Genomic DNA, 25,748 nt, shown 5'->3' on the forward strand with positions numbered 1-25,748 from the left:
ATGTGTGACCGTCGACATGTGGCTGACACGGTACAAGGTGTCGTTACTGTAATCAGAATCACCATGAACTTTATACAAACACAAGATAAAAATGAGGCTCCTCACTGATCTAATTTCTAAAGTTGTGTTTTGTTTGGAACAATCAACAGTTTCGCAGGGCATCAGTGCAGATGAACTAAATCGTTATCTCATGAATGAGTGCTCCTCCACAAATTAAAGGGGAATTCCACTGATTTCACAGTCTGTTTAAAGTTGCATTTTAAGACTTTAGCGGCTTTAAATGAAGTGGCATGAAATCTGATAAACTGCCTCGGAATATGTGATTGAGTCAGGGGCATTTTACAAGATGAGTGAAAATAAAAACAATTCTGGAGATGTGGAGTCACAGTCTTGAACATACCAGATCTCAGTAGACCGCTCCTCATTTAAATGGGTCTGCTATATTTTATTTTAACTACCTCTACAATAATCTCCAAGTCTCTATCAATTCTGTAATTCTGTAATTCACTATAACATTGCTGCTGTTGTAATATTTAATAATGGTTGTTTCTTCAAAATGTGGGCCCCCTTGTGGGTGTTACGTTCCCCTAAAGAGGCTAAAAGGTGAAACAAAACACAGGAATTAGTAAGTCAAAATGACAAGGAAAGGTAAAAGGCCTCAATCCAAAAACACCCTCCTCTCCACTGAGCAGGAGTAAGCAGCTGCAACACAGTCCACTAGCTGTTACACAAGACACTCACTAGCAGTCACTGGTAATCACTGGCCTGGAGCTCCACTCTCTCTGGCCTTAAGTACCCCAGCTTGATTGCTGAGTTGCTTCAGCTGTACGAAAAGGGGCAACACCTAAGGCTGGAGAAAGCAAGCCACCCCCAGTGAGTCAGAAAGCCATAACATGGGTTGTAAAGGTATCGCAGAAGGTCTAGGGGTGTATTAAATTAAAAAAAAATTTTTAAACTGTATTTTTTTTTTTAACTGAGCTTCAAATTGCCATAAAATCAATGTTTACATTTAAGTGATCAAAACTAAAAGAAAACAATCAAATTAATAAAGCAAAGCCACATGATTTAAATTACTTATTGCCTGTAGTGCATTTTGTCAAAAAGTTACATACCCCTGCCGCTGGATTATTTGGCCTGTGATTTTGGTCTGTTGCTTGGCAACATAAAATTATAATATATCATGCATAATTCAAGTTTTGTCCATACAAATAAGATTTTCTGTTCCCATCTTAATACAGTGATACAATGCTTTTATAAGGGGCTATAACAGCGTAAGGGCCATTTTAGCCTGTTTGAAGGTCGTTGCTAGGCAACCTGATGATGTCATAATCCGTGATTAAGATAAGAACCTTCAGGGGCCAAACTTGGCATACAGGTAGTATGCCAAGTTTGGTTGCTAAACTCCTGATCCTATAGGAGGGGTTCACAGACTGTGATTTTGTGTAAGACTGGGGAGAAAGAATTACAATATTGGTCCAAGGCAGCCTAGGTGACAATAAAACAATCTCTATTGATATTCTTCATATTCTAGTGTAATATCTGAGTAATTAATTGGTGAAATGATGCTTTCACTGCTTTTTTTTTTTCTCAACTTGCAAAAAATATCCATCTCTCAACCTTGAAGACATACATTAAGCACTTTTTTCACTACGTATCAGAAGAAAATAATTCTATTGTTTCATCTTTGTTTTATTGTTTCATCTTTAAGCGTCTCATTTACTAATGTTTGCTCGTGTTTACAGCATTGAGGCATCGATCTTTCCATTTTAGTCAAACTCCTGCTGAATCCTGATGCTGCTGATCAGGTGTGCACCATGTTAATGTGGGTGGAAGAGATCGGATTCAAGGCTGGCAGTGTAACCCCATCCTCGGGCTTTGTCCTGAATATATCCACCTAAACTAAAACCCTCCTTGGTGTGTCCTGTGGCTGGATGGCCAGTCTCCAGGACAATCAGGAAAAATAAACACAGTCGACATCTGTCGCAGAGCAGGAGGAGAAGAGAGGCGTTTGTCCCGGCCAGCGCTCACAGCATTGTTTGTCACTTTCTCCATGAAATGCACTGCGAATATTGCCTCAAACAATTAGGTTCCAGTGATCCCTATCACTGGGCACACAATAGTGTTTACATGACGCTGAGGAAATGTGGCCATGGAGCCCACTTTGGGGAGTGTGTAAGTGTTTTTTCGTTCATGTGCAGACTCTAAGCTTATTGCAATAATGTGGGGGAAAAAAAAAAAAAAAAAAAAAAAATTTATATATATATTTAAATATATATATATATATATTTAAATATATATATATATATATATATATATATATATATATATATATATATATATATATATATATATGAACCTGACCACTCTTGGGAGGTTCCATGTTCTTGCAGGATGAGTGGCTTGATCACTGTGAGCAAATGTTAAGTAATTGTAGGTTACATTTCTACATATTTTTAAACATTAATAAGTCAAATTAATAATAGCAATGATGTGTTTAAAGGCATAAAATTAGGGAATAATATTCAGTTAGTTGCTAGAGGTAACTTCATAGTGACAAGAGCTGCTGGCGCTGAACATTTTACACCATGAAAATGCACAGTAAAATTAATCTGTGTCTAATGAGGGAATATCAGTTCTAGGGAGACTCCCTGCAGGGTTAGTCAGTGAAGCATTGTACCAGGCAAACTAGGATATGAGCTTCTTAAACGGCATTAATGAGTTACAATAGCTTTGAGCTTTTTTCTGTTTTCTGGTATATTTTCATCTTTTTCTTGGGACTGATGAAGGCCTAATGAGGAGGGGTAAAAAAAAAAAAGAAATGATCTTGCTTGTTTGTCAGTTTTAAAGAATGGACAGTTTATTCCAAACATGCTCATACACTAACTGGCCACTTTATAAGGTACACCTGTTCAACTGAACATTGACACAAATATCTAATCAGCCTATCACGTGGCACCAAGAAAGTTTCCAACCTGGTACTAACACTATATATAAACATATACTAGATATAGTATAAGTTATCTGCATTTTTGGCAGTTTTGAATGCTGCTGATCAGGCCTGTCATATCAGTAATAATTTAACTGTATTTTCTAAAGGAGGCAAAGTTTTTAATTTTTAAATGTTTTATTTTCCACTCCTGACCCAGACGAGATCAATATTTATGCAGGTACATGCGCGCGCACACACATACACGTACAAAGGCTCCCCTATTGATGGCCTTTTTATTGAGCGGGGTATTTTAAGGTAGCCAGGAGGAGGGTGTAACAGCACCGCACTGAGATTAAAACAATCATCTCTTGATTTCTTCCTCACTCAAGGGAAAAGCGGAAGCTGTCTGTTATCGTTTGTTTCTATTATTATTCCCCATTTACAGTTTGAGTGTTCACATGGGGCCTTAAATAAGACAGTCTGGTCCCGAGAAAACTGCCTCTCTGAGAAGGGTTTCACCTGAAGAAGGGGAAATCCAAACTGTAAAGTGATTTGTTGTTGACTGGCTCATAATGTTTCATCAGATTTTTCAACAAAGACTTGGGCAAACTATGGCACCATATGGCTCCTTTCAAAGTCAGAGCTATTAGGAAGCAGCTAAAGCTGCATTCTCAAACTCATCGGAGCCAAGGTTCACTTTGGTTTATTTTTGCCATTTTTTAGCACACAAAAAGCCGAGTCTGATTTTTTTCTTTATCAGTTGAAGACACTGTGAAGTTGCCAGAAAAGCAATATACAAAAATGTTACAGGCACCTGTGAAAAATATACGACTATAATCACCTAAGATGATATTTTTGACATTATTACAATTGTGTACAAATTTCTCTGATTTGTATGTAAAGTGTTTTTAATCGAGACCTGTACCATGTAAAGACATGGCAACAGAAATAAAAGTGGAATATAAAACTATAATGATTATCGATCCATTTCTAACCTTTTAACTTCTTTAATTTCAAACTTTTTCTCAAACTACCTTTACTAACTGTTTTGGCCTTTGTAAAGATGTATCTATCTTTTAAAATAATCTCTAAATGGAGCAGGTGGAAAATGAACATCTTTAATGAACCAAAACACTAGTAATAATACAGCAGTGTGACAGGAACCTATATTGTAAAGCACAGAAAAAGCTAATCCCAAAGGATTTCTGTCTGTCCCTCGTGTAGCTTTTTATATGTTACACGCAAATTTATGCAGCATCTGCAGGCGCAACGGTGCCACTACGTTATTCTAGCACACAGAGAGTGATCAACTGGAACCGCAGCTGTGGAAGCAAAAAAGTGTGACGACCAGGACCAGACGACACTGTCTGCACTCTGATTCTACATGGACTATTGTTAGCTTGGCATATTCAGATGCAGCGGTTGTTCATAGTGATGGCGACTGCAGTGAAAATAAATAAATAAATGAAATGATGATAATGATGATGAAGATGGTGACAGATTTGCTGAGCAATTGTTCAGCAAACTGTTTTCCTTCCCAGGACCTTGAAGGTCAGGTAACTGTAAAGCCTTTATAATGTTTGTGTTTCAGTCTGTCTAAGAAGGAAGTGACTGAGGCAATGTAAAAGAAGTGCTGACCCTGAGGTTGGGAGAGAGAGAGGGAGAGGGCGAGAGTTTGGGAAGAATTTTACAGGAATGGACAAGCAAAGAGGAGAAAGGGTGAGAGACAGATTGAGGAAGGAAGTTTGGGAGCTCTTGGAGAGGAAAGTTGCCGTGATGACGACTTGTGTATTGGTCATCAGCGGCACAGGTGTGCTCTGATGTCATGGTAAAAAAAACAGTGACCAAAAGTCTCTTGAGTCCAATAATTTGCATTGGTAACATATATACCAGTGAAGATTAGGGTGGGGACTAACAATTATTTTCAGCACTGAACACCCTGCCAATTATTTTGTCATCTATTAGAGAATTTAGAGAATCATAAAAAGCCATATTTGTTAAACGTGACATATTCAGAGTATATACAACCAACTGTTAAGAGATTACCTTTCTATATGACAAAGAGAAAGATCAAATCCTCACATTTGAGAGGCTGAAACCAACAAACACTTGTCATTTTAAGCTAAAATAAACATCTCTTATTCTATTTTTAATTTCAGACACGGTGATGTGATGTGACATAAACCTAGTAAACAGAACTTGCAAACCTGTTTGTGCACTGTATCCCTTGGGGGGGGGGTGCTAATCAAAATTTGAGAACAAGTTTAAGGGCTGATATTTTAAACAAAGATATCCCAAGTGACTGTGCTATCTGTGGCATTGTGTATGCATGCAATGTATGTGTGTGTAAATGCACATAGACATGTTTGTTAAAGCACGTGCATGAATGAGCAGCAGCTACATTGTCTGTTTAATATATTGTTATATAAGTGCAGCTGCAAATATTTTCTTGGAAATGATCCAGATCCCTTCAAAGTCTGAGACTGACCAGTCCGGTGCAGCCTGTATGTGTGTGTGTGCATGCATGTAGGCGTGAACCTGCTGATGCACGAGCGCGCGCACGCGCGCATGTGTGTGTGTGTGCGTTGGTATTGGTGGTGGAGGAAGAGGGGCGGTGAAGGTTCCTTATCTACGGACCACAGGCAGCTTTTGAGGCTCTTATCAGCAGCCACCATATTGTACTAGCACATCCTCTTGTCCAGCAGGGAGCGGAAAACTCTCCTTGCAACACAGTTCCCTCTCTCCCCTCCTCTCCCGCTCCCCCTTCTCTCACTCTCTCTCCCACCTCACATTTGCCAGTACCAGAACTCTGGCAAAAAGCGAGAGCATTGTGTCTTCTTGGCGAAGAGACTGAGCGAGGGAAAGGATAGGCAGGACAGTGAAAAGATAGAGAAAGAAAGAGAGAGAGAGAGAGAGAGAATGAGGAGACTGACATATGGACAGGGGGGATGGCGGAGACCCACACCTTCCATCTCCACGCTTTGAGTGTGTCTTTGTTCAAAGGAGTAACTTCCAAACAAAAAAAACATATATCTACGTTTTCCAGTCATTTGGCCTTGCTCTGACTTTGTTTATTTGTAACTGTTATTTTTTTTATAAATATTTATCATTATTTATAAATGTTTAAGAATATGCGGAGTGCTATCAGACAGCGTGGCTCCAATTCTGACCTCATAAGTTGACAGACAGACGCTGACAGGCTGCAGTGGAGTGTGAGCGACTTAAAGGAGGAGGGAGAGGACATTAAACAGTGAGCAGATACAACATGTGCGCTCACAGATCACTCGAACTCTGAGGGATTTTGCGCAACGTACAGACGAGCTACAGTGGATGCCATAATGTACATGTAAGTATTAAAGATTACTTCTTGTTTTACTGTTTTATTGTTTACACAATACACAAATGGTTTGCAGCAAGTACTATTTATTTAAATACTAATAGTAGTATAGAATATGGTGTCTCTCTGTTAAATGTATCATATGTCTGATACATTATATATCTAGGCGCACTGAGTAACATGTACTAATAATGGATATATTTCTATTAATTGCAAGAAATTTATTAGTAAAGTGAAAGTTAATAAATGGCCATGCAGAAAAATATGATTTAATATTTCTGTCCTAATCAAAGTGCAAAATATTTTTACTCTCAAATATCTATTTACAATAAAAACATAATATAATGTCTATTTGGCTTAGAGAGTAATACAAGAAAATGCCAAATGGACTTACCAGAAAAAAGATTTGGAACAAATATAATTTTTGTGTAATAAAATAAAGCTTTTAATAGAGTCCGTTTTTTTGTCATGGTTTTAAATTATTGCCAATAATTTAAAAAAACAAACAAAAAAAAACAAGACTTCTTCTTTTTTTTTTTTTTTTTTATTGAATTGCTTTTTTGCTTTCACTGCAAAATTAATAATCTTCAAAATGTGTGCATCAAAAGTAATCATGTACTGCTGGGCCTTGCTTATTTAAAAATACGTTAAATGCTGAACACACTGCTGGGACTATGTTGCAAAATGATATTAATAAAGAATTAGCTGCAAATGCCATTCCTAAACATCACTGCGAAAGACGGAACTGTCCAAAATAAAGTCATGACCACCAGAAAAGAAAACAGGAACAATTGCGATTGCAAAACCAGAGAAATCATGAGCTGTAAGCGTTCCAATGCAAAGAAAAAAAAAAACAAGAAAAAAAAAACAGTGGTAATTTGGTATAACTGTGAATTTACTCATTATTCATCATTTTCCATAAACTGAATCCAGATTTTAGCCATGCACCAGCCTCCTTAAAGCAGAAACTGTTTTGGTGTACGTGTGCAAACTGACCTTTAAGCACACATTCAGATCTTATAACTTTTACAAACTATGCATCAAATATACATCCTGAGTGCATTTTTCTCCCCTTTCTTTTGTTCAACAGACTCTTTGATATCAATCCAATTGCCAACAATCTGGGACTTTTGGGGTCCGTAAAAGGATTTTGACTCATATCCTCAAAATACACGCAAACAGACACATAGACGCATAGACTTATTAAGAGAAGCCACAAGAGACTCATTCAGAACCAAAAAAGAATTTGCTACTCGGGATGTACTATAAGGAAAAATACAGACTTCCAGTTCACATCAAACTGCAAGAGCCACCTCCTTTATATGCTAGAGCCAGAGACTCAATCACACTATTAGCCCCTCATTCAAGACTGCAAATTCAATCATTCGAGTGTAACTTAAATTGAACATAAAAATTAATACCTCTGTTTTACTGGAACATTATGCAATATTCTGTTTCACACTGCCAGAGTTGCACAACAGCCACCAGAGGCAGGAGTTATTATGAGTAATAAGGCTGTACAAAAAACTCCTAAGGGTGTAAGGACAGAAAGCATCATACTGTAAAGCTTCTTGAAGCAATTAATAAAATTGTAAAATCTAAATAAACTAATATATAATCTGGACTGATGTTAAAAGACTTGCATAATGACAAAAAAGGACGATTGACTGATTTTATGTTGTGTGTTTTATGTTGATTTTATGTAAAATGGAAATCTATACTCTGTATGAGGTAGGAAAGCAAAAATATTGAAAACTATGCAGTAAAGTACAACAAAGGAAGAGGGAACAAGGGGTTAAAACCCTCACATACTTGGCAAGGAGAAAGTTTATGGGCCCTGTAGGAGTAGCTGCATGAGCTAGAACACGAACACATTAGTGATTCTCATTTAAAAACGCCACAGGGACGAGACACGGACTTGCAGCACATGCGTTGGGCAGCTGAGAGGAGCAACACCTTCACAGTGACGGGGGTTTCCTTCCGAGATTTCACCACCATGATGGAGAAGCTGAACTCCACTGGCCCACCTGCCTCACCTCACGACATACCTCGCACCCCCTCCTCCTCTTCTTCGTCCTCTGCCTCCTCACCATCGTGTGCATCCATGGAGCATAGCAGCCCTCTGTACAGCCAGCAGTCAGCATCGTTGGATGCTATCGGCAGCCCACATCCTCCTAACAAGACAGGGCACAAGGGACACACGGATGTTCCTACTCCTGGCTCAACACAGCCCCCCATCACCCCAAACACGTTGTTAACCAATCACCAAGCAGATACAACTGCTGCACCTGAGCCCATTTCCATGGAAACAGAGGAAGAAGAGGAGGAGGAAAAACTAGGGGGGCCAAAGAGCACCACTGCCCCCGCTGCTTCAACCAACGGGTCCCCAACTCTTTCTTCACCACCTCCGCTCCTCCCGGCACCAGCCAAGACTTCCCCGTGCCCTCTTCCCCCTCCAACCTCCACAGCACCCTTCCCTTCATCCTCATCATCCTCTCCTCTTCCTCCCCACATTCCAGTCATCAGTCTTGGCCATAGCAAGCCCCCTCTGCCACTTCCAAATACCCCTCTGACTGCCCTCCACCCAATTCCCAACCTCCTACATGGGCCACATGGAGATATTCGCCGCAGCCAGCTGAACTGTTTACCTGTGGTCAGCCCTGGAGTTTCTGGATCTACTGGAGGTCCTGTAGGCTCCACAGCTGCTTCTCCAGGGCCCCTATTGCCTCATCAGTACCTGCCTGGACACCCCTTCTTCACCAGGTGAGATTAGGTTCATTTGAATTCATTTAAACACAGAATGATTTCCTTATATCCTCTTGAAACAAGAGCAGTCTAAGCAGATTAGTCTGTGATATTTTCTTAAGAACATTTAGACGATGTCTCCCAAATTTTCTTATTTCAATTTAATATTTATTTGTGAAGATATTTTGCCCCCACAATTATAAAGAATCCTCTCCAAAAAAATCCTGCTTTCAGATCTAGTCCTGCATCAGCTCCAAAGGTTAAGCACTACCATGCTGGTTGAAGACTCAACTTAAAAAACAAAATCCTTCAACTTCTGGAGTAATCCAAACATTCAGACACAGAAACAGACAAATCAATGACAAACCCATTGGTGGAGGTAATTAAGCAGTCCCTACTTTGATGTGTTTCAAAATAATACATCTGGAGACCTAAACAGGTAACTTTATTAGCTGACAGTACAGTTCAAATTATATGTGCAGTGCATTAAATAATTTTATTGAATGAATATGTTTCATCACAGCCAAATAATTCAAGAGGGAAAATGAAAATGTTCCCCTGAATTATGAAAACTATTATAACATTGAGTGGAACATTATGGAAAATAAAATACCATACACTCATTCACTTCCTTTCTAAAAAAAAAAACCTGCAAACAGATGTGGACAGCTAAACGATAAAACCTACGATAATAGAGCTTCCTGACATCTTACTATCGAAGATGATGCCATTTTTCAGGCAACAATGCCAAGTTTCAGATAAAACCTCAACTGCTCGGATTTCTTGACTTCCCATCGTGATTAATAGCCGCTGTGCTGCACTGTTATGTGAAAATGACAGCAGGATGTGTGCTGTTATAAAGGAACCTCACATTTCTCACGCTAAATTTACCCCACAGATCTTTTGGTTACCGAACACAAATTGAATCACTGATTGTTTTTGTGTGTGTGTGTGTGTGTGTGTGTGTGTGTGTGTGTGTGTGTGTATATCTAGTGCCAACAGGAAACTGAATACACCACTTTTTAAACTATACATCCAGTTTTAATTACAGCTAAATTTAATCCTTAAACTGACAAAAGAAAGCAAAACAGAACTCTTAAAGCTCTTTTTTGGGCCCAAGGAATTGGCAGCTCTTCTCTTACTCTCGTGAAGAAAGGCATTAATTTGCAGTCTTTATCAAAGCCCCCCTACTGTTCCTCTATTCTCTACTCCAAACGGCATTTTCTACACAGTTTTTCACAGAAGAGTGTAAAAAGTGGGACTTTTTTGCACAGTAGATATATCTATGGCATCCCCATCTGTCATGGAGGTCTGGGAATAAGATTCTCTCCCCTCTTCTGTTCTGGTTTGTTTGTAGCGGGAAGCATTGATCTATTTCATCCCCCTGAAGTAGAATCAGCTAGTAACCAAGCTTAATGAGACTGGGTTAAAACTCTGCATGCACACTCAATCAACGCCACCACTCACATTCACACCTCCATTAATGGCTTCCACTGTCTTCCTGCTTTCTTTAGCCACTCTTTAGGATTTCTCTCTTTACAGCTACTAAAGGAAGGAGGGAGAAATGCCAAAAACAACCTAGTATATGTCCAGCATTTTTTTTTCTTTTAAAATGTAGATGCAGCTCCTTTTTTGAAAACGTGTTCACATATTTTTCTGCAATTGTGTTTCTAGTTCTTACCTGGGTTCTTCAGGAGGAACCTTTGGTGTCATCAGCAGCAACCGCATCAAGAGGAGACCCTCATCACACTTTGAGATGGAGATGAATGAATGTGAGTTTCTGTGTGAACACATTATACTATTATAACCATAAATACGGTCTGCATGTTTCAAACACACAGTCCACATTTTGGAGATGAAGGCATATATTGAAACTACAGTACCAGACAAACATTTGGACTGGTACTGGTATTTAAAAAGTATGTGACAATATTATGTACTTTTTTTCATTGCCAGCACATCCTGTGAGTAAAAGCTACTTCCACAATTTGTTAATCCATTTCTCAGTGCTTTTCTATGCCCTGTCCCACACCCCTGACAACATATGCCACTTGTTTTTGGAAGTGAAAAGTAGCTCCAGGCCCCTTAGCTAAAATCTTATGGATCAACTCTGTGTTTGTGTGTCTAGCAGGCCCTCCTCAAAAACTCGCCCGCCGCGTCTTCACCAACAGCCGTGAACGCTGGAGACAGCAGAACGTCAACGGGGCCTTCTCCGAGCTGAGGAAGCTCATTCCCACGCATCCGCCCGACAAGAAACTCAGCAAGAACGAAATCCTCCGCCTGGCCGTGAAGTACATCAACTTCCTGGTCACACTGCTCAATGACCAGGCCCAGGACAAGAGCAGGGACTCAGCTGAGGATGATGTGGACGATGAGGTAATGGCTACTGGCTTGGCAGGCAAAAAACTGAACCCTCGTTTCCAGTGCGACACTCCGCCGCCATCCCACTCTGCTGTGCCTGTGTCAGCTCGTCCTGCCTTGGCATCAGCCCACAGAGACAGAGACTCAACTGACTCAGTCAGTGCCCTGGCTAATTCCCCAGCAACATCCAGTTGCTATGGAGACACGGACAGTGAGGAAAGCTTTGGTGTTAAGACCTCTTTGGTGACCCAAGGCATTCTGGGAAAGGTCAAGAATCAGATAGGGATGGTGGCAGCATCGAATGATGAGCGGTGACACCAAAAGGCAGCAAACACTGGGAGTTTAAACGGGCTCACAAACGAGAGACACCACAAGTGTTTGATCAGTTCCAGAATAGTGTGCATGAGGAACATGGGGCTTATTTTGATGAATTTTTCAGGTTTGAGAGTCTCTTTGTCTTTTCCAGCAATGTTGAATGTGAAGCTCTGTGCTTTAGTGAAATACCAAACTGTGCTTTGAGGCGGGCTGAGACATGAAACTTAACAGAGCAGCTTTATACCCAAATAAGGTCACTCTGATTCTTCAATGAACATGACACTACTAAAACAGTATGGATCTCTTGAGGTGACTGTTGTTGTGATTTGGCACTATATAAATGCAAATGAATTGAAAGTCTCAGGATTACACAGCTACAAAATGTTTCTATGTGCCAATAAACATAATCCGGGAAATCCAAGATCTTCTAAGCACATCCATAAAAATGTAACATCTCTCAGAAGAAGCAAATCTAATATTTTGTTGGTCTCTGAAGTTTACATGTAAATAATCAGCATTGCCTCAGTACAGTTATGGTAAATTAGAGTGCCTGCAGAGAAATACATTGCAGTGGTGATTTGAAGTTGCCATTTTTAATGTCTCCGCTGCTCTTATTGCCCGAGAAGCAGGGCTGATGGTTCCACCCTCACATTGTGACACACTTGTAAGAGACAGAAATAAAGTGTTTTAGTTCGCTGTTCCTTATTTGACATCCTCTTACTGCGCTCAAAAGACCGCTCTTTGTCAGCATGATTTCTCAACACATTCAAATGTTTTGCCGCTCTCAGTTTAGGAAACCCTTATGCATGCTCAAAGTGACCAGTAAGTAGTGTAAGATGAACACAGTGACCAAACTGCTGAATTACTAGATTAAGATGATTCATGATGTTTGATAATTCAGCTCTTTTAACGTAATTTTGAAAAGAAAAAAAAAAAAAATACGCACATAAGGCAAGTGTCCATAACTCACCAAAACAAAGTTGTCACCATGCATTACATGGGTCTACTCTATGTTTGCTTGTGCTGTTCACCAGAATGACAGATTGACAATAGTGTTTTTAACAAGGAAGCCATAAACAACCCCAGGCAAAAAATAGAAATAGTGAAACGACGTGACACCAACAACGCTTCACTGACATTTCTGTGGCCAGTCCAGCGCTGAAAAACAAATTTCAGCTTTATTCCATCAAGCGGTGAGCTTTTCCCAAGCAGCAGACTGTATGACACTTTTTATAGAGGTTGACACTTTACAGATGACTGACCAGTCTGACAAAAATGCAGTAATCTGCAATAGGTACAATTTGTGATCACAAGCACACAACAAAAATTGAGAATTCATATGAAGATAGTAACGTGTGTGCGTGTCTGTAATGTGTGTTTTTTTAATGCATGTTTATGTTAAAGAACAACAAAAAGATTTGTGTGACCGCAACAGCTCTTCGTGTGTGGTTGCGTTTGCGGAAGGTCAGGGTGGATGTGGTATGCGGTTCAAGATGGAGTTCGGCATGCTGGAAGAAAGTGAAAAGTTGTTGTGGGGGGTGGGGGGCTGCAGCTGCTGCAGTGGTGCGGGTGTCTATCATTTGGCCAGGAAACGCTTACAGTTACTGCTGTCTCATTGATGGCTAACGAGTTTCCTGGAGGAGGGGTGGTGGCAGTGTGACTTTACCATGTTTGATGGGTGTTTGAATGTGTGGGGTAGCAACCGCTGCATTGAAGAAGGGAAGACAAGGGGGGAGAAAGAGAAAACAGCCATCAGGATGCCCTGGGAACGCCTGTACACTTGGTTTCAGGATCATTCAACAGGAAGAACTGCTTTCACAACACTGCTGTGACTGCATCTGCCCACTCTGCTGTGCTAAGCTGGTCTGTCTCCTCCCTGCTTCACTCTGAAACCTCAGCAAGGATTACAGACTGGTACAAATTAAAATTAGTGTGTCATCTTGCAGTTGTACAAATGTAAATTTTCTTTAAGTTTTCTCGATAACACACTTGTTTTTTTTGAGCTGGTAACAGGTTAAACATTGACCCATTTCATCTTTTAAGCTTGTTCAGATGAAAAATCAAACTGTCGCAGTGTAATTTTGATTTTTTTTTTCTTTTTTAATTTAATCAAAATGATTTTCTAGCTGCACAGTACAGTTCAGGACATTAAACTTCATAATGTTAAACTGCTGGGGTGTTAACCTTCTCTACTTCTGATACAGGAGGCCACACAGGGTAATGCTAGCCAGCCTGGGACTTAGAGATAATGCTATTGCCTCCACCCCCACCTCCTTCTCCCACCCTCGGTTGCACCCCTCTTGCCACCAGAGCTACTCCAACATACGAACACAAATCCAATAAATGGAGTGAAGCCTAGAAAACTATAAATGCAATTCCAAAAACCTTTTGGGACACTGTCTAAAATATAAACACAACAAAATGATTTGCAAATATCATAAACCCATATTTTATTCACAATAGAACATAGAAGACATATCAAATGTTTAAACTCAGATATTGTACTATTTTAATAAAAATATTAGCTCATTTTGATGGCAGCGCCATATCTTAAAAGTTGGGACGGGATAACAAAAGGCTGGAAAAGTAAATGGTACTAAAAAGAAACAGCTGGAGGAATATTTTTCAGCTAACTGAGTTAACTTACAACAGGTCAGTAACATGATGGGGTATAAAAAGAGCATCTTAGAGAGGCAGAGTTTCTCAGAAGTAAAGATTGGCAATCTGCAAAAAAAACTGTTTACAAATCATGGGACAGTTTCAGAATAATGTTCCTCAACATAAGCTTGCAAAGAGTTTGATTATCTCATCATCTACAGTACAGAGTATCCTCAAAAGATTTAGAGAATCTGGAGGAATCTCGGTGTGCAGTATATTGGACTGTGAGCTTTGGGCCCTCATGCAGCACCACATAAAAAACAAACATGATTCTGTCATGGAAATCACTGCACGGGATCAGAAACACTTCCAGAAATCACTCTCTGTGAATGCCGTTCACTGTGTCATCCACAAATGCAGGTTAATCATGCAAAGAAGAAGCCATATGTGAACACACAAAGTGGAAAACAGATGCAGTCACATAAATCTAAATTCGAAAATCTTTTTGGAAAACATGGATGTTGCATCATTCAGACTAAATAGGGGAGTGGACCATCCGGCTTGTTATCAGAGCTCAGTTCAAAAGCCTGCATCTCCGATGGTTCATTAGTGCCTGAGGAACTGGCTGAATGCTGAAAGGTATATTCAGATTTTACAGCAACATGTGCTCCCATGCAGATGACATTTTTTTCAGGGAAGGCCTTGCATAGTTCAGCAAGTTGTAATAGATGCATACTGTATCTGTTACAACAGTATGGTTTAATGGTATAAGATTCTGGGTGCTTTCACCAATTAAAAACATTTGGCACATCATGAAACAAAAAATATGACAGAGAAGACCCAGGAGTGCTGAGCAGCTAGAATCCCATATTAAACAAGAATGGGACAAGATTACAGTTTAAACATTTGATTTGTTTTCTATATTCTATTGCGAATAAAATATGGAGTTTGAGATTTTCAGACCATTGCATTCTTTTTTAATGTAAATTTTGCACTATGGCCCAACTTTTTTTTTTTTTTTTTTTTAAAGAATCGGGGTGGTTGTAGTTCAAGCATACAACTTATGTTGCATTGAGTCTTACATAGGTAAAATGGCTTGCTTTCCTCATATCATATACCAAGCACATAATTATGCACAACTTCAAAGTCTATTTGAGCTACAAAATTTCACATCTCTCCCTCTGACATGCCAGTACCTCTGCTGTCCTGCATCGCTGCCTGTTCTTTCAACCCCTCCACCAGGCCAGTATCCACCCCTATGCTACAGGGAGAAGTCTACTTATCACTTCTAAACAGTGAAAAATTGTCCATTGTTGTTAAATCAAAATGTTCGTTAAGAAATTTTCATGCTCTGTGGTGTTAAAGCACTCAAAACACACATACAATGACTTTGTAATGAAAGATTTTAATCTGGCAATGAAAGCAGTGTGTAATTTACTGAATGACCTTGAACATTCAGCTTTTAATATAGTTTTTATTAAATAAGAAATTGTATTAAATGATTAGCTATTTATTAAAAATATTCATTTTTATTATTTCCTTGCATAATTACATATTTTGCAAACTCCATATAAGACAAGAACCTGAATACTTTTACATTTTACTTAGTTAATTTCATCAACATACGGGAAAGTATTTTCATTTATGCATATTGCTAAAACAGCTTCAATATTAACATGACCATAAGTTCTGTCATATAGTAAAGTTTGCTCATGGTTGAAGGAGGATTCCAGATCTAATGATCCAAAATCATGAAAATTATTTATGATCGAGTCGTATCTATTGTAGTGTAGTATCAGTACATAGAAAATTTAGTGTGGGCAAGGTATGCACTCTACTGAGTGCCCTTCTAGTTTATTAACTGTCTGAATAAAACATGCAATAATAGGGATAAACTGAAGCTATAGTCACCTCAAATCAAATTCATCTGCAAGCGTATTTTATGCCTCAAAGATGAAAAGTCAAAAAGTGTTTGCTACTCAAGAAATAAGCATTTTTACATTTGTTATACATTTTATATATAAAAATCTGTCAGTCCTTCATTCACTTTTCAAAATTTTCTGTCCCTGTTTTATCACCGCGTCAATGCTCTCTTTTGCTTTTCTATCAGTATTACTTGCAGAGCTGCCCGTCTTTTCTACTGTGCTTCTGTTGCTAAGTTTTTGTCTGCCCACCTCTGTTACTGCAGATCCAGCAGCTGCCCCAACAGCTCCGCCAATCACACCTCCCAAAAACACACCGAGCACCAGACCCAGCAGTGCCCCCACAATTACTACTTTGGGCACCTGTTTAGCTGCAGTCCCAATTTTCCCCCACACTGGACTCTGCGACACCTTCTTTGCACCAGCACCAATTCCAGCTCCAAGTTTCACTGAACTGTCTGCCACAATTTTAGCTCCAGATTTGGCCCCAGAACCTACTTTTCCCCACACAGGACTCTGTGCCAAATTCTTTGCCCCAGCTCCAATTCCAGCTCCAACACGCATGGAACTGTCTGCCACCAGTTTGGCCCCTGAACCCACTTTTTCCCACATTGGACTCGCTGTTGCTGCTTTTGCTCCAGATCCCACCCATGCAGAACCATCTACCACAACCTTAGGAACTTTATTTCCTACTGCTTTGGTGAGATTTCCTGCAGTAGCTCCCACCTTCTCCCACACAGAACTGTCAACCACCATCTTTTGGACACTTTCTGCACCACTGCCAACTTTTTCCCACACAGAACTATCCACCACCAGCTTGGATAAATTCTTCGCATTAGTGCTCATCATCTCCATTACAGAATTAAGTAGGGACGGGGATACGGTACCAAGAGTAACTGGTGGAAGGCTCTCAATATTCATAGTGCTTACACTCATCTCTGCCTCATCCCTTGTTTTCTCAATCTCATCCTCTCTCACTTCCTCTTCTGCCTCTGAAACAGATTGCATGTAGGGATAAAGCACTCGCCTTTCAGAGCTGAGTGGGCCTACATCCTCTACCCTTTCTAGCTTTTTGCCATGTTTTTCCCTTGTTATCTCTTGCTGTCTCTGCCTCACTCTGTTCTCTGCCTCCTGAAAAGCAGGACAAGAGTAATACCGTCCTCCAGCCTCCTTCACTGTCTGCTCCACCTTCTCTAGCAGCTCGGCCACATTTATCCTTTCCCTACCACCTCTTTCTGTCTCCATCACATGAAACCTGTCCCCGCATTTCTCCACAAGCTTTAACAAATCCCCCCGCTGACCAGCGATGTATGCCTCCACATTGTTATTTTCTGCTTTCCCACTTGCCCTCAGTTGATCAGCATGAGTAAAGAGGACCAAAGTGTGTCTCTGAACTGCTTCTGGCCCAAAAATAGCCTCCATGGCCCGAAGAGCCTGCAGCTCAGTTTTTGCAGGCTGGTCTAAGGGGACACATAGGAGGAAGACGTGAGGGCCTGGAGTTGACAGAGCCACACAGGAGGACATCAGAGCTCGCACCTCATCTGGAGTACATTCTGAATTGAACCAGTCTGGGGTATCCACCACTGCCACCTGCAGGTGAGAGAGGAAATGCATGCAGAAATGTAAAGGGCTATTGTTTTCTGACGCAAACAAGAACAGATCATGAAACTTTTTATTTTGTGTGGTTTTGGAATAAGCGTGTTGCGGCATAAAAACACTAACCCTTCTTCCTTCAACCAGTGCTTTCTTTTTTTCACACTGGCGAGTGACTGCTGCGAGGCTGTCTGGACATGTCTCAAAGGCCTCCTGTCCTAGTATATTATTGCCAGCCACACTCTTCCCTGATCCAGATCGCCCGATCAACACCAGACGAAGCTCCGGAGAGGATGAGGACAATGTGGGGGATGAGGGGTTTGAGGCGGATGAGGAGAACAAGGAAGGAGAGGCAGCAAAAGATGGTGAAGAGGGAGGGGAAGAGAAGACAGGCGAATGAGGTGGAGTGGTAGGTGAAGCCTCAGGTGATCTCTCTTCAAAGCTGTTAATTCTGTGGTGAACTGAAAGCCATCAGGTAAAAATCAGAGTCAGAAACATATTGAGAAGTGAACTGTTGATAGTGACATCATATGAGAGTGAAGTCCTGTGACTTACAAGTAGAGATCACTTTTTGAGTTGATTTAGCCTCTGACATTTGTGAGAGTACAGCTCCATCTAGTGGGAAAAATATAAGTTGTGCTCACTTTCATCATTTTTACACTGTGAGAACTGAACAAATCAGGGTACAATAATGGTAGGGGGCATCCAATTATTGGTATTTACCTTGAGTCAGTCTGAAACTGGGTGCCCTGTTCAACTGTCTGTTATCACGGGGCTCTGAGGATGACTGCTGCTCTAGTGTTGGAGTTGAATGAAGCCTATTTGACACTTGGCTCACCTGAAGGCCATCCACCATATCCTCCATTTCTTCTCTCCTTCTCCTTGTCTCTGTTGATGTGGCACTGACATACTCCTCCCCTCTACCACGTGTTTCTGTGTTGGGGTATAAGCTGATGCGTGGGTACTTTTTTTCTCTTCCTTTTGAGCTCTGAAACTCTCCATAAAGTTTTCCCTTTTGTCTTTCACCCGCTTTTCCAGCTCCCTATCCTGGACTGTTTTCAGGTAATATACCCCGTTTTTCTGCACCATATTGTCCACCTGTTACACAAACAAACAATAATAACTTACTGTAGGAATTTTAACACTGTTATGTGAGTCATAGTTACAAAATAATTAAGGTAATCATTAATATCCAAACCCGTCCAGACTGCAACGGAGCGTGAATTTATGAAAGTCAAACAGGGCGGTGCTGGTAAAAAAATAGCATGCATGCATGCTCAGCAACCGTATCAAAAGAAACCAATAAAACAAAAAGCTCTAACCTATGGCGCATTTAAGTAATGAGGAAGACTGATCCAAATGACAAAATGTGTGAGCACACTAATATTAGCAGATTTATTGCATCAGGATAAACCCCTTGAGACGTAGCATCTAATTTTCAAGAGAGTTCAAAATTTAATCTAATCCGCTAATTTTTTTTTTTTCCAACTTCATACCTTCTCCAGCAGCTCATGGACCTGCTCCGTGTCCTGACGCTGACGATTATTGATGACATGGTATCGCCCTCCACAACACTCAATTATCCGCCTCAGGCCTGGGTGTTCTTTTTGCAGGTATTCCTGTGGGAAAACAACGTGGCTTGTGTGAATTCAGACCTGCAATTATTTGCATCTTGTCTGTTGTTATAGTACAAGAATAACATAACCACCTTATAATATAGCCCCTTATGTCATACCGACAGTATGTTCACATAATCCAACCTGATAGATTTTGACACACTCAAATAAGGGGGCAAGTCAAACAATAAAAGGCAAAATGATTTGCTAAAAGAGAAAGTAGGTGTACACCTCTCATACCTCCACTGTTCTTCCCATCAAGTAATCCCCGCAGGTCAGCATGACCATAGTGTGGTCCAGCACTTCTTGTCCAAACAATTCCACCAATTCTGCAGGGACACGTCCCTCCATCTGGGTGGGAAAAAGGGAAAGAGTTAAAAAAATGAAAAATCTAAATCTGATCTAAATTTAATGTTTGATATGAAACTGTTTTAAAAAAATCTACAAGTTGTGTACGATTGTACAGATTTTTTCCATAGTTGTGTGATTGACATTTTCATATTGAGTACATATTACAGAACGTGACTTCAACAAAGTTAAGTAACTGATGACATCACTGAGGGGCAAGCCAAGACTAACCTCTGTGAATTGGCCAACAGGCACCAGGAGCAAAACAGCATGTGGGCCTGGTGGTACCAGAGTCATTGCTCGCTGTGTCTCCTTTCTGACACTGTCCTCCATCTTGTCACCATTCCAGTAACATCTTGGTGCCTCCACCAGGGTCACATTCCTGCCTTCAGTGAAGCCCTGTCGCAGCTGGCAGCTCCTGGAAGCGCTGGGAGAAATGGGGGACAGCTGGCCCAGGATAGTGTCTGCTGATGAGGTTTTTCCACATCCAATATTCCCCAAAAGGAGCAACCTCAGGTCTGAGGCCGAGGACCCATCGTAGTGCTCTCTGTAGTGTTCACCCATCCCTTGTGTGAAAGAAGGAAACCGGAAGCAGTCCAAAAAAAAAAAAAAGAAATTGAGAAAAGAAATATCACTCATGGTACTTGGTAGGAAGCTACAGCAACCAATGAAAAATAAATGCTGTTTTGTGATACAAGTTTTGATACATTAGGTTTTTCCTCAACAAACTCAAACACAAATCCACATGCAAATAAAACTGGAAAACAGCCAAGTCGCTCAGCAGAACAGGCTCGGCTAGGTAGATGTTATCAGTTAATCATTTTAAACAATAATCTTTTGAGAGGATCTGATAAAATACCAACGAAAACTTAAGCTGAAATCTATCTCCTGTTTCCATGCACAAGTCTTCCTGCACACAGAATACCTACATCGCACTTCATTCTAACATTTCAACTGCTGTGCAAGAGTCAACAAAAGCTAAACTGATAGTAACTGTACTTTAACTTTAAGCCCTTATTTCTCTGGAAATGCTTGTTTGCTTCTCAGATCACTTTTATTTCAGTGTTTGATGCCACACTTGCCGTTCCTGTCGAACAACATTCTGCCTGGACTCAAACATATGGACCGATATGCCAAAAAAAGTTACAAAACACATCAGATACAGAACAAACATCAATGCAAGTTCAGGTTGCATTGCAAACAGTGCTGTATTTCATAAGTACATTTATCCTATGTAAAGAAATGCAAAATATGTCATGAATCTATTGCTGAAACTGTTAATAAACTTGCCTTGCTGGTTGCTATATGAGCTGACCTAACAATTTCCTCAAATTTGGCACATTAAATAACACCAATCTATTCTTTGCAGTGATGAAGTGATACAACTAAGATTTATACAGGGCGCCTGGGTGGCTTAGTGGTGAAGCCGGTGACCACATACATATGCCGTGTTGCGGCGCGGGTTCGCGTCCCGGCCTGTCACCAATTTGCCCGCGTGTCTTCCCCTGTATCTTTCCCCCATTTCCTGTCTCTCTCCACTGTCACAAAAAGCCGCTGTGGCCAAAAATGGGAAAAGAAAAAAAAAAAAAAAAAAAGATTTATATGATCTGAATTTATCATTAAATGTTTAGTCACATCTAACTCTCTGTAATTCTCTTACAAATTCTTTATTTAACAAGAAGAAGCATACTTACTCAAATGTCTGAGGTCCAAGAGGCTGTGCTCATGTGCTGTCTTCTCTCAGTTCTCAGTTTGTTAAGTTGGCACTGAATTTTATTTCTCACGCAGACAACTTGAGTACATGTTGGTTCCCAGTAGACTAAAAGCTGTCTGTTCAGGTGAGGTGCGCAGTCTCACCTGAGCCACTCCCAAATTTAAACACATCCATACATGATTGCACTCAAACCTCTTTCTTGGCACAACAGGTTTCTCAGTCTGCAGGTTGCTAAGAATTCCAGCGTCGGGTGGAGGACATATAACCTGTGGCGACTGTGAATCATTCAAAGTTAGCTTTATTAACCACGCCCATGATGTGTCAAAACTCATCTGTCTTTCAGGGTTTTGAAGTCACTAAGGATATTAGCTGGTAAACCAGGTCTGTAAATATATTGCTGTCATCGCCAGTCAGAAATGAAGGCACGTCACAGACAAACATTACAAGTTTACATTGTAATGACAAATACAAGACAAACTTTACTCTGCCTGTTACTAATGTTACATAATGGAAAATGACAAAATAAAAGTTATTTTATTTCTATGTACTGTATGAAAACTGAAGCATAAACTTTAAATCTTCCCTTTTAAGTTACAGTTGTGTTTATTTCAAAATCAAGGCAACCGACCTCATCATTAATGTCAGTAACATTTTGTCATTAAGGACTTAAATGCTAACCAGTTATCAAAAATTTACTAAAACTAATAGTGCGATGCATGCCCTTTAATCTTCAGAAATGCTTTAATTCTTCGTGGTATGGATTCAGCATGGAGCAGGAAACATTCCTCTGAGATTTTGATTCATATTGACATGACAGCATCGCACAGACGCCGCAGATTTGTCGGCTGAACATCTATGATGTCAAACTCCCATTCCATCACATCCTAAAGGTGCTCTATTAGACTTCAGGTGACTGTGGAGGCCATTTGAATACAGTGAATGCATTATCACATTCAAGGAATCGGTTTGAGAGGATTTGAGCTTTGTGATATGGCACATTAATGCTGCTGGAAGCAGCCATCAAATGATGGGTACACAGTGGTTATAGGGATGGACATGGTCAGGAAGAATATTCACACAGGCTGTGGCGCTTAAATGGTGCTCAATCAATACTAAAGGGCCCAAAGTGTGCCAAGAAAATAATGTCCACCACACCACCAACTGAAATGGTTGATATAAGGCAGGACCATCCGAATGTCACAACTGAAATCAAGACTCGTCACAACAGCCATTTTTCCAATATTCTACTGTCCAATTTTGGTGAGCCCATGTGACCTGTAGTCTCAGTTTCCTGTTCTTAGCTGGCATGAGTGGCACCCAGTGTGGTCTGCTGCTGTAGCCCATCTGCTTCTCCATACCTTGCTTGCAATGAGTGGTTATTTGTTACTGTTGCCTTCCTATTAGCTCAAAGCAGTCTGGTCATTCTCCTCTGATCTTTGGCAATAAAAAAAGGGGTTTTCACCCAAAGAACTGCCACTCGCTGGATATTTTTTCTTCTTCATTCCATTTTCTGTAAACCTTAGAGATGGCTGTGTGGGAAAATCCCAGTAGATCAGCAGTTTCTGAAATACTCAGATCAGCCCATCTGCCACTGATAACCATGCCACATACAAAGTCACTTAAAATCACCTTTCTTCCCCATTCTGATACTCAGTTTCAATTTCAGCAACACATTGGTGCATATTTTGTTTAATTAGTAACAGACTGTCCCACCTGCAGTGGCTCCATGACCCACATACTGAGAATCACAGATCCATGCAGAAATTAAGATTTGCTACTTCTAATGTTTGCCGGTGACACAAGGCATCTGTATCACAAATCAAAATCATTCAAAAAAAAAAAAAAAAAAAAAGTTGAACAGATAAGAGTGTTCAAAAACATTTAATCAAATTCGTAATGCAAGGCATTTAACTTGCATTTTAAACATACATATGTAAAAAATAATTGTGTTTTAGAAAAAAAGATACCATTCAAAGTGCAAACAAACATATTCTCAAAACAAAATGACCCTGATTTATTTTTTAAGCATCAACTAACAAAGTGTCTTTCAGTTTATTATTGCTGTGTAGAGCCAATAGGGGTCTCCTTTCACTCACAGGCCTGGCATCACATAAGCAATGTTTTCCAAGGTGGAGGCCTTAAAAGAAAAAAATTAATTAAATAAATAAATGTTAGGGTTTGATATAGTGGCCTGATGGGAAGGGGGCAGCAAAAAGAAGCATGATGGAGAAGCTGATCGGCCAACCATAATCACATTTGCATGTGGTGCTAAATAGGTGAAGCAAACAAGCAAAATTTCCCCACAATTTACAAAGGAAAAAGGAAGCAACAGTGCTGTCTGTGATAAAATACTTCAAAATGCATTTAGGCGCATGTGGGTGAATAAAATTACTCAATCACCCAGACTTACATTTTGTGTTTTCAATTCAGTTTAGTTTCAGTTAGTTTGCTGAACGTGTTTGTCGTTTCCACTGCAGCATGAGTTGTTTGAAAACATTTAGGATTTATTTCTTTCAGCATTATTTTCAGGGAGCGTATGATGATATGAGTAGAGCGTCTTATGATGTGTATGCACCACTCAGTGGCAGCACTGCTCACCATTGTGTGCTGCGTGCAGCTCCTCAGCTCTGGTACGTGCACGGTGAGGCCAGTAAGTGGAGCCATAGCACACAGCAGAGAGTCCAAGAGTAGAGAGAAACTACTTGACATACACACCATTTTCTGCAGAGATGCACAGAGAGGCCCATATGACCTTTTAATGCAATGAGTAGGTTACACGGTTTCCAATTGTTAAATGAAACACACCCTCCTGTTGCTGCGTATGTTTGTTGTCAAATTTAAAAACAGCAGCAGCTATATTTTGGAAGCCCTAACCAGTGAAATTTATTTTGATATTTTTTAGTTTGGTACATTTCTTATTTTGGTTCCTGTAGAATCTACCAGCCTTTCTGGTGATATTTTAGCTGGATTAATGCTAACTACAGTACAGTACAGTGGTGATATTACTGATGTCAAAAACATACAATTTGGCCCTTTAAGTTACTTTTTGACATATCGCTTAACCCTCTTAATTGGAGGGGAAGGCGAAATGTCAAAAAAGTAACTTAAAGGGCCAAATTGTATGTTATTTTTGACATCAATTCGCGGACCTGAAGTGGGTGGGGCCGGAAGCGCTCCGCAAGTTTGGACACCCCAGGTCTAAAATTTCAGTAGCATCTAAAGTCTTTGTGTTCCCCTGATGAGCATCAGTAAGAAATTGAAGTTGATTCTTAGATGTAACTTTATTCCTTGACACCCCCACACCACACCCCTGCAAAATATTTTATAGTTCTATAAGCTTTAACATATGATCCCTAAACAGGACGCCTATATTGTAAAAAGTATCCAGCAATTTTATATAGTATTTTAACTGCTTCTAGCTATCTTGGGACACACTCCAACTATCCAAGCCCTTTCAGTGTTTGTTTATGATTAAAATCTTTTCTGTTTACTTCGGGACAAACACAGAAACAAACGTTTAAAGTAATTATGGTTTTTGGACAGCTGCAAGGCCCACTATAACCCCCTCATTTCTGAATCTACACAAGTGAGATGAAGAATACATGCCAAAAAAAAAAAATAATTTTCTTTTAAAAATAAATTTTTTTTAATACAATTTTTTTTCTACAATGAATCTACTCACATCTGTCTCCTGGAGATAGCGTCCAATCAGGGATAAGGATTCTCCCAGGAGATGAAGGTGAGCTGCAGCACTGATGGGATTCTGGTCAGAGCAGCAGGGACTCTTGGATGTTGACATTAGAGGGTCTGTGACTGAACTGTTGACACCACATAAAAATCAATGGGACTTTATGTGTCAGTTATGAAGCTAGTCATCATGGAGCTAACTGGAACTCACAGAAGCAGAAATGGGTGTCAGTGAACTAGGAATAGGCGTAGAGTGATGAGGCCTAACAGACACTGGAGAGACAGAAGGGTTGGCAGGTCTGTTAATGGCACAATCAGCCACATTATGCAGGTCATTAAGATATACCAAGTACTCAAACATAGGACCTGGAATTCTCTGAAAGAAAAAGCAGAATTTAGAATGCAATAATTAGAAGTGAAATTGAGAGATACACAGTACTTGACTATTTATCAGAAGTTACAGAAACATTACCTGATTAATGCTGCCCTCTGCTGTGGGGAAACAGGGATGCAACAAGTGTCAGGCATAGCGAGAAAGAGAGAGAGAGAAGAAGCCACAAGGGTTAAAAGGAAAAGGAGGAAA

The 25,748-nt window shown here is 40.2% G+C and overlaps 2 protein-coding genes and 2 long non-coding RNA genes across 6 annotated transcripts; 2 read left to right on the top strand and 2 right to left on the bottom strand.

Annotated features, from left to right (window-relative positions):
* The first annotated feature begins 5,689 nt into the window (after positions 1–5,689).
* lyl1 (LYL1 basic helix-loop-helix family member) lies at positions 5,690–12,392 on the top strand. 2 transcript variants are annotated; one of them, XM_030727309.1, is made up of 4 exons: positions 5,690–6,275; positions 8,170–9,029; positions 10,686–10,783; positions 11,140–12,392. In XM_030727309.1, the coding sequence occupies exons 2-4, from the start codon at positions 8,194–8,196 to the stop codon at positions 11,685–11,687; spliced, it is 1,482 nt and encodes a 493-aa protein (XP_030583169.1). In that variant the 5' UTR covers positions 5,690–6,275; positions 8,170–8,193; the 3' UTR covers positions 11,688–12,392. The 2 variants fall into 2 exon arrangements, with proteins under 2 accessions (XP_030583169.1, XP_030583177.1); XM_030727317.1 differs by having other exon boundaries at positions 5,691–6,275; positions 11,143–12,392.
* Positions 12,393–14,145: 1,753 nt separating this feature from the next.
* On the bottom strand, positions 14,146–18,723 carry LOC115778917 (uncharacterized). The gene is made up of 4 exons (XM_030727297.1): positions 18,524–18,723; positions 18,356–18,415; positions 17,930–18,261; positions 14,146–17,797 (listed from the first exon to the last, which is right to left on the bottom strand). Exons 1-4 carry the CDS (start codon positions 18,663–18,665, stop codon positions 16,325–16,327), a joined length of 2,007 nt encoding a protein of 668 aa, XP_030583157.1. The 5' UTR covers positions 18,666–18,723; the 3' UTR covers positions 14,146–16,324.
* Positions 18,724–18,762: 39 nt separating this feature from the next.
* On the top strand, positions 18,763–20,376 carry LOC115778941 (uncharacterized). Its single transcript, XR_004019880.1, has 2 exons — positions 18,763–18,862; positions 19,306–20,376. It is a non-coding gene; the product is annotated as an uncharacterized LOC115778941 (long non-coding RNA).
* A 3,043-nt stretch (positions 20,377–23,419) lies between these two features.
* LOC115789019 (uncharacterized) lies at positions 23,420–25,652 on the bottom strand. Of its 2 annotated transcripts, XR_004020668.1 has the most exons (5): positions 25,638–25,652; positions 25,377–25,438; positions 25,161–25,296; positions 24,077–24,199; positions 23,420–23,615 (listed from the first exon to the last, which is right to left on the bottom strand). It is a non-coding gene; the product is annotated as an uncharacterized LOC115789019 (long non-coding RNA). The 2 variants fall into 2 exon arrangements; XR_004020665.1 differs by lacking the exon at positions 25,638–25,652 and having other exon boundaries at positions 23,422–23,615; positions 25,377–25,521.
* Between the last annotated feature and the right edge of the window lie 96 nt (positions 25,653–25,748).

The sequence above is a fragment of the Archocentrus centrarchus genome, chromosome 1, assembly GCF_007364275.1.
Source record: "Archocentrus centrarchus isolate MPI-CPG fArcCen1 chromosome 1, fArcCen1, whole genome shotgun sequence".
In the NCBI taxonomy this organism is placed as follows: domain Eukaryota; kingdom Metazoa; phylum Chordata; class Actinopteri; order Cichliformes; family Cichlidae; genus Archocentrus; species Archocentrus centrarchus.

What these genes read in the sequence shown, in the direction of transcription:
- LOC115778917 (XM_030727297.1), bottom strand. Translation starts at nt 18,665, where the DNA reads ATGGAGGATATGGTGGATGGCCTTCAGGTGAGCCAAGTGTCAAATAGG. An exon ending in TCAAAAAGTGATCTCTACTT is followed by an intron (nt 18,262 to 18,355) that starts GTAAGTCACAGG and finishes GATGGCTTTCAG; the next exon opens with TTCACCACAGAATTAACAGC. An exon ending in CACTGGTTGAAGGAAGAAGG is followed by an intron (nt 17,798 to 17,929) that starts GTTAGTGTTTTT and finishes TCTCACCTGCAG; the next exon opens with GTGGCAGTGGTGGATACCCC.
- lyl1 (XM_030727309.1), top strand. Translation starts at nt 8,194, where the DNA reads ATGCGTTGGGCAGCTGAGAGGAGCAACACCTTCACAGTGACGGGGGTT. An exon ending in GGACACCCCTTCTTCACCAG is followed by an intron (nt 9,030 to 10,685) that starts GTGAGATTAGGT and finishes TTGTGTTTCTAG; the next exon opens with TTCTTACCTGGGTTCTTCAG. An exon ending in TGAGATGGAGATGAATGAAT is followed by an intron (nt 10,784 to 11,139) that starts GTGAGTTTCTGT and finishes TTGTGTGTCTAG; the next exon opens with CAGGCCCTCCTCAAAAACTC.